Source organism: Octopus bimaculoides, chromosome 5, assembly GCF_001194135.2.
Source record: "Octopus bimaculoides isolate UCB-OBI-ISO-001 chromosome 5, ASM119413v2, whole genome shotgun sequence".
Lineage (NCBI taxonomy): Eukaryota > Metazoa > Mollusca > Cephalopoda > Octopoda > Octopodidae > Octopus > Octopus bimaculoides.
This window is the reverse complement of record NC_068985.1, coordinates 23,140,130-23,153,087: the sequence shown is the minus strand read 5'-3', so window position 1 is coordinate 23,153,087 and position 12,958 is coordinate 23,140,130. Positions and strand designations below refer to the sequence as shown.

The 12,958-nt window shown below is 31.4% G+C and overlaps 1 protein-coding gene across 5 annotated transcripts in view; it reads left to right on the top strand.

The window, feature by feature from the left end:
- The window catches only part of LOC106883587 (N-alpha-acetyltransferase 60), a 133,985-nt gene that overhangs the window by 71,193 nt on the left and 49,834 nt on the right, over positions 1-12,958 (top strand). For all 5 annotated transcript variants that reach the window (XM_052968213.1, XM_014934662.2, XM_014934659.2 and 2 more), the window contains exons 3-4: positions 3,522-3,651; positions 10,816-10,912. In XM_052968213.1, coding sequence (XP_052824173.1) covers positions 3,522-3,651; positions 10,816-10,912 — 227 coding nt within the window. The remainder of the gene's footprint in view (positions 1-3,521; positions 3,652-10,815; positions 10,913-12,958) is intronic.

The following is a 12,958-nucleotide window of genomic DNA, read 5'->3' as shown; positions in this document are numbered from 1 at the left end:
TGGTGTAGCCTCCTGGTCCACCAGTCCTCAGTCAAATTGTTCAACCCATGCTAGCATGGAAAGCGGACGTTAAACGATGATTATTATTATTATTATTATTATTATTATTATTATTATTATTATTATTATTATTATTATTGACTTTGTGCCAAAATTTGAAATCATCATTATTATTAATAATAAGAAGGCAGCAAGCTGGCAAAATTGTTAGTATGACAGGGAAAATGCTTTGTGGTATTTCTTCTGGGTTTAAGTGAATTCAAATACCACCATTCTTCTAGTTGCCATGCTGTAAGAGTGAACCAAAAATCGACTACACAGCTATGGTTATATGTACTTTTCTGTCTTACTTGTTGAACTAGAGGACATTCTATAGAAAACATGACTTATTCATTTTCACTATAAAATCATTATAATTAATATTTAAAAAAATAATTCATAAGTAGAGAACTGTGTCTCTGCCTCTTCCTCTGCTACTATAACTTCTTACAACAAACATCCGCCTGTACACCACTCCACTATCACCACTATTCCACCAAAGAAAGAAACAAATGTCACCACTACCAACAATAAGCAAATAGCTGTTACAAAATGTAAGTTATTTTTTGAATGTTCAGGTTCAGTTTTCACATGCATTAAACCATAGGACAGTTTTAAAAGTATATAATAATATAATAATATCTTTTTAGTTCCATAAAAAATAAAAATAATTTATTTGCTCTTGTATCTTTATTGCTATTACAACTACTTCCGTAGAAAATATGAATTATTTATCATCACTATGAAATTTATGAATACATCTATGCTATAATATATTTAGCATGTTACAGTTTATCATCATCATCATCATCATCATCATCATCATTTAGTGTCCATTTTCCATGCTAGCATGGGTTAGATGGTTTGACTGGAACTGGTAAGCCAGAGAGCTATACCACCCTCCAATCTGATTTTGGCTTGGCTTCTACAGCTGAATGCCCTTCCTAACACCAACCACTCCAAGAGTGTAGTGGATGCCTTATATGTGTCACTTACATGGGTACCTTTTACATACCATTTTTTTAAAATTTGAATACCAGCTAATTTTTCCAAGGTATTTGGCTGTGTATAGTAAAAATAAAATTGATTCAGTAATAATTATTTTACTTAATTTTATAAAAGCTTAACTAGTTTCTTATTTTATGCTAAAAATGTGAATATGTCTTAACCCTTTCATTACTAACCCTCCTGAAACTGCCTCTGGCTTTGTAGTACAAATGTCTTGTTTTCAAAAGTTCTGAATTAAAATCTTCCACCAAACCTTGGTCACAATTTATGTCCCTAACACTAGCTTAATGATAACTAGGTTATTTTAATAAATTCTTTGTTATATTTAAAATTAATTGAAAGAAACATAGAGCATTCCAACAGAAATATGGTAACAAATGGGTTAAGTAAAGTAAATTCTCAGTTTTGTTGCTATAATGATTTGCCATATTATGCTTGAAATCATTGTTGTGTTAAGATATTTAAGGGTTTATTTCAAATTTTATTTAATGCTAATGAGATAACTTTATGACTATAAATGATATTGTAAAAAGATATTGGTAGTTTTGGTAATGGTAGTGACAGCCACACTACCACCACCAGTAACTCAAATAACTACAACAACAACAAACATCACCACCTCCCTCTCTCTCCCCCCTCACTCTTTTTCTCCATTTGTCATTATCATCATCAATATTGCTGCAGTCAGCACTACTATGATGACTATTGACAGTCTCTTACTCGGAGTTACTTCTCACAGTGTATTAGACTCCTTACATTGAAATTATAACAGTATTAATGTTACAATAAGTCTTATCTTCTAAGAAAGTGTTAGATGAATTAAGGCATTCTATTGTGAGTATAAACAAAAAGTTATATATGCATTGACTTGAAAAAAAAAAAAGTGACCATCCTGAAATATATATATAAAACAATTTTCTACTTAATTGAAAAATGGCTATTATTGGTAAAATTTTATTAGAATGAGCATCCAGCTGTAAGAAAAACACCTCCAATATAGATATCCAAAATTTACAGAGCAATCAAATCTATGCTGCCATAGACAAATATTTATAAAACAAATCAAAACAAGCATTGTCTGTTTGTTTGCTGACTGTCTTAAACACAAGCATTCAAGATTGCATTTCTCATTGATTTTCTGATTTTGTAACATAGTGTAAACTGCTAATTAAAATACATGTTTTTGTGTACAGATTTTCTTTATTCTTAAAGAAACTATTGTTCAGAAGACTTATTAGGGTCTCATCTCATCAACCTAATGATTGACTGTTTATTACTCATTACCATAGTCATAAATAGTTTAATGGTGTTACAAGAGATAAAATGCAATGCTTTAAACAGCAATGTCAATGTATAACTAAATAGCAGTTGTCTTGTTCAGTTGGCAGGTGTAGGGTCAGGTTTATTGTTTGTTATCCATCTACACAGCTGTACTCCAAAACTGGAAATAATATTTAACTCTTCACAATTCAGTTCACACTGTTGTAAAGTGTATGAAATGTCACAGGAGAGAACAATTAACTTCCTTAAGCAGCAAAGGCAATGTATAACTATATAGCAATTATGTACTAATTATATATTATACAATACAATAAATGTTAATAAATGAAATATATACACTGCCTGTGTCTCATTTAATTCTAAAAACAACGAAGAATTTGGAGAAGTCCAGTGAGATAATTAACTTTTTTATTAAAATGATGTTTGGAATATATTTCAACAAAAGTTTCTTATATAAAATTATGATGGAAGTTTTCAACTTAAATATGAACAGGTTTTAAAACATGGAACCAGAGTAGTCTCAGGTGGATTGGTATTAAAAGAGTTTACTGGCAAGTCTAAGTTCAAAACTTCCCACATAACTGGATAAGGCAATAGGAAACCATTCCAATGCATCCTTTCTTGAACAACTTGGAAAAAGAAATGTTAAATGAAAATGAGAATTCATAGAGAAATGACTTTTTATGACTATGGTTAATTTAATTTTCGAGAGAGGAATAATTTTGTTGGTTTAAACTATTGCTATTAGTATAATGAGTGATGGTTGTGATGGGATTCCCTTTGCAAGGAAAATCTCCATTCAGTGAGTGTGTGCATGTTGGCTAATTCATTAATTGTGTATTGATTTTTGAAGTGTAATAAAGCTAGAATTGAGTTAGATATTGAATGATATGATATTTGTGATTTAGTCTCACAATTATCACATTCTCATAATCATCATCTGCATAATTTTTGCAATAATGGTATTTATACACAGAATGTCTAATTCTTTAGCTGGTGCCATTTTGGTTATATCTTCTGCTGTTAAACCTAAATCTATTATGATATTCCTTATCCATTCTTTATCACCCAAATATCAACTCAGAAAGCTTATCTAATTTATTTATGCCACTCAAGAATTCTTAATTTTTCTCTTTCTCCTCTAATATATCCACACTACCCAAAGATTCTTAATTTTATTTCTTCTCTTTCAGATATCCAGATTCTTGGTACCAGGACATCACGTCCAATGCCAAATTCTACTCTCTTGCTGCTACATATTATTCAAGGATTATTGGCCTCATTGTTGCTGAGGTCAAATCCAAAACAAAGCTTAACAGAGAGGTGAGTTTGTTTCATGTTTCATTTTTTGGATCTTTTTTAAAACGGGGGCCACATTTTTCATTAACGAAACACTTTGAAACTTGGAACACTGGTAGAATGTGTCATATAAAACATCTTTTTCTCTTAGTCTTCTTAAAAAAAAAAGAAATCCATAAGTTATTCCATGTTAAAGTTGTCGTATTTCTGTAATCTCAACCAATCACTGACGTCCATTCAGCCGATATACATTAAGTGCCGACTACATAAGGGTTAAAGCAAATTTAAAATGAAAAAAGCAAATAAAACGAAGGTATGGAGATTAAATACGCTTTACATCGCTTAATCAGCCAAAGGAGTAAATGTAAAGAACTGAATACTTGTCAGTGATTGGTTGAAATTATCGAAATAAGACAAGTTTTTACATGAAATAAATTTGAATACAAAAATATTTTTCTGTTCTATAACACAAAATAGATAAGTATATGAAGTTTGAAAGTCTTTCTGTACCAAAAACACTACGTAAAACATTAATGAAAAATGTGGCCCCCGTTTTAAAATAGATCCCATTTTTTTTTTTTTATTTCAATAAGTTATTCGGCTAGACAATTCAAAGTGAGTTTGTCGGGCATTTGTGTTTCTGTAACTTTTATTGTAGAGGAGGAAAAACGTCTTTCAATTAAATATCCCGAGTTTATTGAAGCTTGTTGATTGCAATGAAAGGCTGGTGAAATATAGTTACTACAGGAGTTCAAGTAGTCAAATATGTAAAAGTGACATAACTTTTAACTGACAGCTTGACTACTAAAATGCATAACAGTAATGTAAAAATCCACACTACTTAAATAAATTATTGTGAATACAGTCAAAGAAACAATGTAGCATGGTATATAATCATATGACAAAGCTTTAAAAATACCGTCTCAGTTTTACAAATAAAACTTTCTTGAGTAAAAGTAAACATGATATTTAGAATTTGATATTAAAAGACTAGTTTATTTCAGGCAACATATCTAGTGAGCTGAAACCTATTCTTACTGCTTGGCAAAAATTAGACTCTGAGTATCAAGCATAATAAGCAAATACTTGTTGAAATAATTGCAATGGATATGAACTTAAATCACATGTACTAATAGTTCAATACTATAGTCACTCTGACATACTTCTATACCTAACTTTTAATGTTTGAATATATATGTAGCAGAATGTAATGGTGAAGGATCAATGTAAGTTGTCAGGTGTAGCAGATGATGTTAGGCATGTTAGACTGATATCGATGAAAAACAATGAAAAGAGAATAGGAATGTAGTTTACATTATTTATTTGGTCATAGATGCATTCACTTGTTGGATACTGAAAGCTTGATTTGAAATATGAACAAATATGCCGCTACATAATGCAGCCAACTACTTTGAGTCAGCAAAGTTGTGTACAAAGAGAAATGTGCAAAGTAAAACGGAGGAAAGATGGGACAAGACAGTCGATGGGATGAGACAGTTGATGGGACGAGACAGTTGGTGGGATGAGACAGTACAAAGACATACTTTGCGTCTGTGTGTGCATTCACCCATTGCTTCTGCTGTGTTGTCTCTCTACCTTGTTGCTCTGTTGGATCTCCCTCGTCTCACTCTGTCCGTGTCTGCCTACGGAGCTGGTATTTATAATCACCCATTCTAGCTAGAAGGATGGACATACCATTCTAAGAGAAGCTTATATTCATTTAGGTCACTTGCTGTCTATTTGAACTTTCTGTGACACAGCTAGGTCAGAGGTTGAGTGGAAACTCATTGCTTACTTTGGCAGGACAAAGAAATTTTCCCACATGGTCAGCAAATAGCAGGTGGGTCTGGCGAGCGAGAATTCTGAGATTTGGTTTCAAATCTCAGCCAGGAAAATATAATGTAGTTTCCTCATACATTATACTTCTGTACCTAACTTTTAACATTCAAAGTAGAAGAGTAGAATCAGTTGAAATTGACCTATTTATTAGCTATGGCTCAATCATTCATTACTATGATCAGAATAATATAAAATATGTCAGTCAAACCTATCTAGATTTAAAAAAACTATAATCATTACTTGAGTTGGACTTTGTAGCTTAAATTACTTGAGTTGGAACATTGTAACACAAATTTAGTCTTGCATGTTCTTTTTCAAATGTTAGAGATTGGGCTTGAAACAGGAGATATTTAAATAGACTGTTATAAAAAAGCATAAATTACATAATTTTATTTATATAATAAGACAAATCTAAGTTAGAGACAACCATTAATAGATGAAAGTTGGCAATTATATGTGATATATATATATATAATCAGTTGTTATAGAATGAAATTGTTGATAATTGCTTTGTCCTTCTTCATGTGAAGAAAAGTAACCAAAAATACAAATACATACACCAAACAAAATTAGAACATACCACAGCTTTGACCTTTTTGAAATATCAAAAACTGAACATTAGCTTATGTGTCTTCTACTTAAGAATAAAATGTCTGACTTTATTTCCAAGTGTTCTTATTTTATATATCTTCTTTGTGAAATTTTCATTATTTCTGTGGTAGTTACCTTTGAATTCTTTTTTATTTGTGGTTTATCTTTTTGCTAAGAGTTTCATGGAGAAATATATTCCAGATGTGTTTCTATTTCAACAACTTTAATAAGATATTTTACATTGTCTTTACTATTCAGTATTTACTCTATGTGTGTGTGTGTGTGTGTGTGTGTCAGCATATACGTCCAGGTTGCGGACATAGCTGTGTGGTTTAAAAGTTTGCTTCCCAACCACGTGGTTGATATTATCAATCCCTGTACTTGACTGGTACTTTATTTCATCAACCCTTGAAGGATGAAAAGCAAAGTTAACCCTGGTACACAAAGCATTTTTTTCTGCTGCTTTAATGATTCTATTGACTCACTTTGGGTACCACATGAGTTGAGTGAGAAGAACCGGATTTCCACTTATTCAGGTCTCTGCAGAATAGTCTTAATGGTAAAAATTTCAATTTCTTGGATGACGTAAAAAGATACCTTGATGAATTCTTTGCCACGAAACCACCTCAATTCTGAGACGAGGATATTTTCAAGTTAAAGGAAAGATGGAGACGCATTGTGCAACAAAATGGTTCATATTTGGTTGATTAAAAATGTAATGGCAAGTATTTATTGACCTTTTTCTTTCCCTTGAAAATTGGCACGAACTTTCTGGACAACCCAATATTACTATTATTATTATTGTTGTTGTTGTTGTTATTTAGGCACAAGGCCTACAGTTTTGAAAAGTGTAAGTCAATTATATTGACTACAGTACCTAATTTTATTAACTCTGGAAGGATGAAATGTTATGTTTATCTTGACAGAATTTGAACTCATAAAGTAATGAACCAGAGGAAATGCCACATGGCCTTTTATTCATTGTTCTAACTATTCTACCAAGTCACTGTTATGATAACTTCTTACATAGGCACAAGGCCAGGAATTTGAGTGGAGAGAACAGTCAGTTGTAATGACTCTGCTTCTTGACTGGTATTTTATTTTATTGACTCTAGAAGAATGAAATGTGAAGTTGACTTTGACTGGATTTGAACTCAGAATGTAAAGTACTATAATTTAATGGCATGAGGCATTTTGTCTGACACTAAAATCATGTTAAAATAAGAAAGAAATCAATGGCATTCACAACTGTTGTCTTTCTCTTAGTCCACTTAAATTTATTGCTTTTAATTTCAGATGCTTTTATCTTCTCAAATATCCATTTATGGTTCAAAAATAAAATCTTATTTTGTGAGACTTACAGTGAACATTAAAATGTTTTATTGAATTTTCTTGCAATTCTTTCTGCATAACTACAAACTTCATATATATATATATATATATATATATATATATATATATATATATATATATATATACACATATATAACTAGTTACATACATATATATATTATATGCAGATTTGTATCTTTGTCAACAATCTATGATTTTGGGCAAAAGAAAACAAAAATTTTTCTATAAAATTGGTTACTAAACAACATCAACCTCACTTCATGCACTTTTATTTTATTCTCATGTTTTCATGACCAAGAAACAAAACTAACATTAATGTTATGCCCTTATTCTAATTCAATTGAATATTTTGCTGACTAATTTGTTCATGCAAATACATTCTTAAATATATTTCTAGGCATAAACACAATCACCCAACTACTTCCAGCATTGAAAGCAGATGTATGAAATGATGATGACTGGAATTATGAAGAGACACAGCCTTTCAAACTTGTCTGAACAAATATATAGATTGAATATGTTCGTGTAACAGACAGGAAGTGCTCACATTTGAGATCTGTGTTATTATGAATGTCTGTAAAATCAGATTGCTCAGTTTTACTTTGACAATATAAAATAATTCATTGTTTCAGGTTATTTTCTCTGTTACTATTTGACATTAAATATATACTGGCGAAGAACAAACACTTCTTACTTAAGAAAAATGTAATAGTTGTAGTAGTGGTGGCAATGGTGATACTGAATGTTTTTAAAAAGGTACAAGCCTATGATTCGAATGTATAGAGGGTACAGGTTATAAGAATACAGAAAAACTGGAATATAAAATTTCTCTAAGCAGAATGCAGATGCTATTTGAGATGTGAAAACTTAACCCTGAAGCCCTATGGATGAAATACATCAAAGAGGAATATTGAAGGAAGTTTTAATGTACAACAAACCTAGTTATAAATTAACTATAAAACACATTCAAATAACACTATTATGAATGTGTAACTGGAATACAGTTGGCATCAAACTTAAACTTCAAAACTCAGAGTTCAGAGAAAAGAATGTAATACGAAGCCAAATCATTATCATTTTATGTCTGTTTATCTGTGCTTGCATAAGTTGCACAAAATCTTCTTCATCAGTGTCCTACCACTTGTTGTGGTCCCTTACCATCTCCTTTGTAAGGTTCATTACTCTTTAGATCAGATTTCATCACTTCCTCCAATGTCTTCTTTGGTTTGCCTCTTATACAGGCTCCTTCTACTTAGATTCGTTGGAACTTCAATATCCAATTATCATTTACCATACATGCAGCATGTCCAAACCAGTACAGCCTTTTATTTTGCACATTACATCTGATTCTTTTTTCTCTCAGCTCCTGTGCTCCTTTGTTCACGCAAGCTAACTTAACACATTCATCAGAGCATAATCATCATAGAAAGTGTCTATGTTTCACTATGCAGCATCTCACTTCATAAATAGGCATCATAAAATCTTCTCTTTAATCAGAGAGAGAGAGAGAGAGAATCCCTTTGTCACCGACAGTGGCAATTGCTCTCTGATCTTTTTCTCTCCATTATGCTTATGATGCTTTTGGAACACCCTCCTCCACTGGTAATAGGTAATCTAGATAGTAAAAGCTATCAATTATTTCTAGAGAGTCCTGCAGGCATTTGAAAGAATATATTTGATTAGTGCTCTCATTACTAACCACTCTATTGAGAATCTGCTGCATGTGAAAGCTTTCTTCTCCGTCAGCCTGTTTAAATTTCATATCAAAACCTTCTCTAAATATTGAGCTGACCCACTTCTGAGATGGCAATTTAGTTCTGTATTTGTTCTTGTTAAGAAATTTTGCCTGTGCTAGGTTTGTTTTTAGACCTCTTGATTCTAGGGCTTGCTTCTGTGTTTGGAACTTTTCTTCATTCACCTAGGAGTACTAGGTTACTGGCATATGAGAGTTTCTGTGGACAGTTAGACTTGAACTCCTCTGTTATGACTTGGAAGATTATAACAAACAGGAGCGTGCTAGGAACAAAGCCATGGCCTACCTGCATTCTTAATTCCTTACTGAACTCATTACTAGTTCACATTGATGGCAACACCCCTCATAAGACATTAATTTACACCCAGTTTTCTTGGTAAACACCCCAGTGCAGAATATGGTATCCTGTATTGCACCTTCTCCTGGTCAGTGAATGCTAGGTACTAATGGCTTGCTCGTGACTTAGAACTCTTGCTGTTGCATCATTAGGAAGAGGTTATTGGTGATTTCTCTTCCTGAAACAAAGCCAAACCACATTTCATTTAGGTTAATTAGCTGTGCAATAACTCTATTACTTTCATAATTTCATCCATTAATTGGTTGCCTCTATACTTGAACCTTTCCAAAGCAACTCCTTTGTTCTTGTAATCACTGATGATAATGCTATGCCAAATTTTTGAGATGACATTTTCCTGTTCTACCCGATCAATTATATGAGTAACTAACATGTCCTACTTCACCTAATATTTTCAGTATCCCAACAACTATCACCAATGGTGCAGATGTTTTCCTTCACTTCATATCCTTAAAGGCCCTTTTGGTAATATAACTGTCGATATCAATGCCTGGTTCCTCCACTGGGTCTATTTGAAGTTGTCTCTCATTCCTTCCCATGAATACTTCTCATTTAGTAACCTCTCATAGTAACATGTCCGTGTCTCTTTTTTCTCGGTGTCCATGATGGCAAGTTTACCATTATCATCACATACATACTTTTCATCAAAATCGTAATCATGGCTGATACCATTGTTGTGTAATTGGCAACCATGCCGGTAGCATGTAAAAAGCACCCTTCGAACACTGAGTGATAGGCCGTGCTTGAGAAGACCCATCAAGCCAAGTGAAATCATAGATGTGACCAATGTCAGTGTTATGTAACTGGCACCCATGCCAATGGCACGTAAAAAGCACCCTTCAAACATTGGACCTCACAGAGACAGTGACAAGTGACCTAGACCTTTAGCATAACTGGCACCTGTGCTAGTGTAAGGTAAAAAGCACCCACTACACTCTTGGAGTGGTGGGCCTTAGGAAGGGCATCTAACTGTAGAAACCTTTTCAAATCAGATTGAAACTTGTTGCAGTTCCCCAGATCACTAGTTTTCAGTTAAACCATCCAACCCATGTCAGCATGGAAAGCAGACGTTGAATGATGATGATGATGATAACAATGACATCTGTTTTCACACTAATATATCAATCCAAAATACCTTCCACCTCTGATTTGTTCTTGTAAGTTTCAAAAACAACTCCAGAAAGTATTAAAAAATCTCCTTTATTTGATGATTTTTTTCATGTTTCAAGAAAAAAAAAGTTTCATTAATGTTAAATTTTTTTCATTGCACTTAAAAAATGTTTATTTGTTCTTGAAGGATGCTGATATTTTAGCTACACACTACCCTACAAGCTGTCAAGTGGCATATATTCTTAGCTTAGGTGTGGTTGATGAGTTCCGTCGGCATGGTATAGGTAAGTTTAATTTTTGGAGGCATGACTTTACTTATAATGCAAACATTTTTCAGTTGTACCTCTAAAAAACACTGTTGATGACATGTGAACAGTAAGATCAAAATTGAAATGAAAACGATTTGATGAATGTGTAACATAATGATATTATACTGACTACAAAGGAGTTAAGAAATTACTAAGATTTGAAGGCATCAACATTTGATACAAAATGGAAAAACAGAACTGGATGAAGAAATTTCATTAGCTGATAATATAAGGAAGTTACAAATAGGTAAGAGGAGATATAATTTTGTGTGTGTATGTGTGCACATTATATGGACAATATGTATATTAAATATATAATATTATATATATATGTATTATATATAATTGAATAATATTCTTAAGGCCACACACACAGCATCTTCAGAGCGTTTGCTAATTCAGTTCTTAACCAAATTGAAAACTGTTAACATTTTTGAAGAGGACTGGTTCCTGACTACATTTTGGCATAAAAAATTGAGATTTGATCCAGTAGAAAAAGTTTACATCAAAATTTGTAGCAACGTTATAGGAGAGTAAATAATGTCTCCAATCAAGTTTAGATCTAAATAATTTTTTCATCTTAAAAGCAAAATATATTCATCTTAGCTTGAGTGATAGAAGAAAGCTTGTAGAATATCATAGTTTTGTTCCCATGCAACAAAAATTTGTATCAAAAAAGTTGTGAGGTAAAATATCATGAAAAAAATATAAGTAAGACAAAAAATTGGATTTAAGTATAATTAACTTTTTTATTTTAAAAACAAACTACATTTTAATTAAACTTAAATTATAGAGCTCAATTTTAGGAATTTCATGGTCTCAATCTCATGCAATGAAGTTTTAAAAGAAAAAAGTTACGAGTGTTTGTTTCTTAAATTTGAGGGTGATAATGTAGCTCTATACTTTTTATGAATATAGTTTCTATAAAGGGACTTTTAATATATGTTACTGGTGTCATTGAGGTAAGGAAAAAATTATCAATGACACCGCTAATTAACACATTTGACACATTATTAATTAGCATAAAAGCATAACCTGGAAAAAACATGGATTACATGGAAAAATGCAAGCAAGAGAAATAATATTCTTAAGATTATAAACCTGGAAAATTACAGGACAAGTCATTACACTTGGAAAAGTTCAGAACAACTTATTACATCTGGTAAAGTACAGAACAAGAAAATTTTTACTTCAAACATTGCAGCTAAGGATAAAATTTGAAGATTAAGAATCATTTGATTTTAATTTATTAAGTAACATTATAATTAAAAAAGTACCATCATTTTGTTAAAATATTGACACACTAGAATACTTAAAAAATGAGATCCAGAAGTACCAATATAGCTAAAATTTTATGCAAAGTGGAATAGTATATATGGTAGGCAAATTCATTACGTAAAAATAGGCATTGGGTGAAGACTAAAAATGTGAAGACTTGGCAATAACTTAGGCAGTAACTCAAGCAAGTTTTATTGTGAATTTGTTGTTATAGGTAGATTTTACTGTAATATATAATTTTTGTATTATTCTATTTATTGTACTGACTGATTGTGTACTATTATTATTTTTTATACCTAATTTTCAAATTTCTAATTATTAATTCATAATTAAAAAAATGAATTTTTTAAAGGGCAAAAAATATTTTGAGTTATTTTTTAAATTTTAATAGAAGTAACAAGCAATAACAAATAGAAGTAATAACTTGTAATAAAATTTTTAGTTTTAATGAAAGCTAATATTTTCTAAATCTAAATATTATATTTGAAATTTTATCCTTAGCTGCAATATTTTAGGTAAAAATTTTCTTGTTCTGTACTTTACCAGTTGTGATTACTTGTCCTGAACTTTTCCAAGTGTAATAACTTGTCCTGTAATTTTCCAAGTTTATAATCTTAAGAATATTATTTCTCTTGCTTGCATTTTTCCATGTAATATATATATGTATCATATATATATATATATATATATATATATATAGATATAGATATATATATGTGCATGTATGTATGTATGTATGTATAT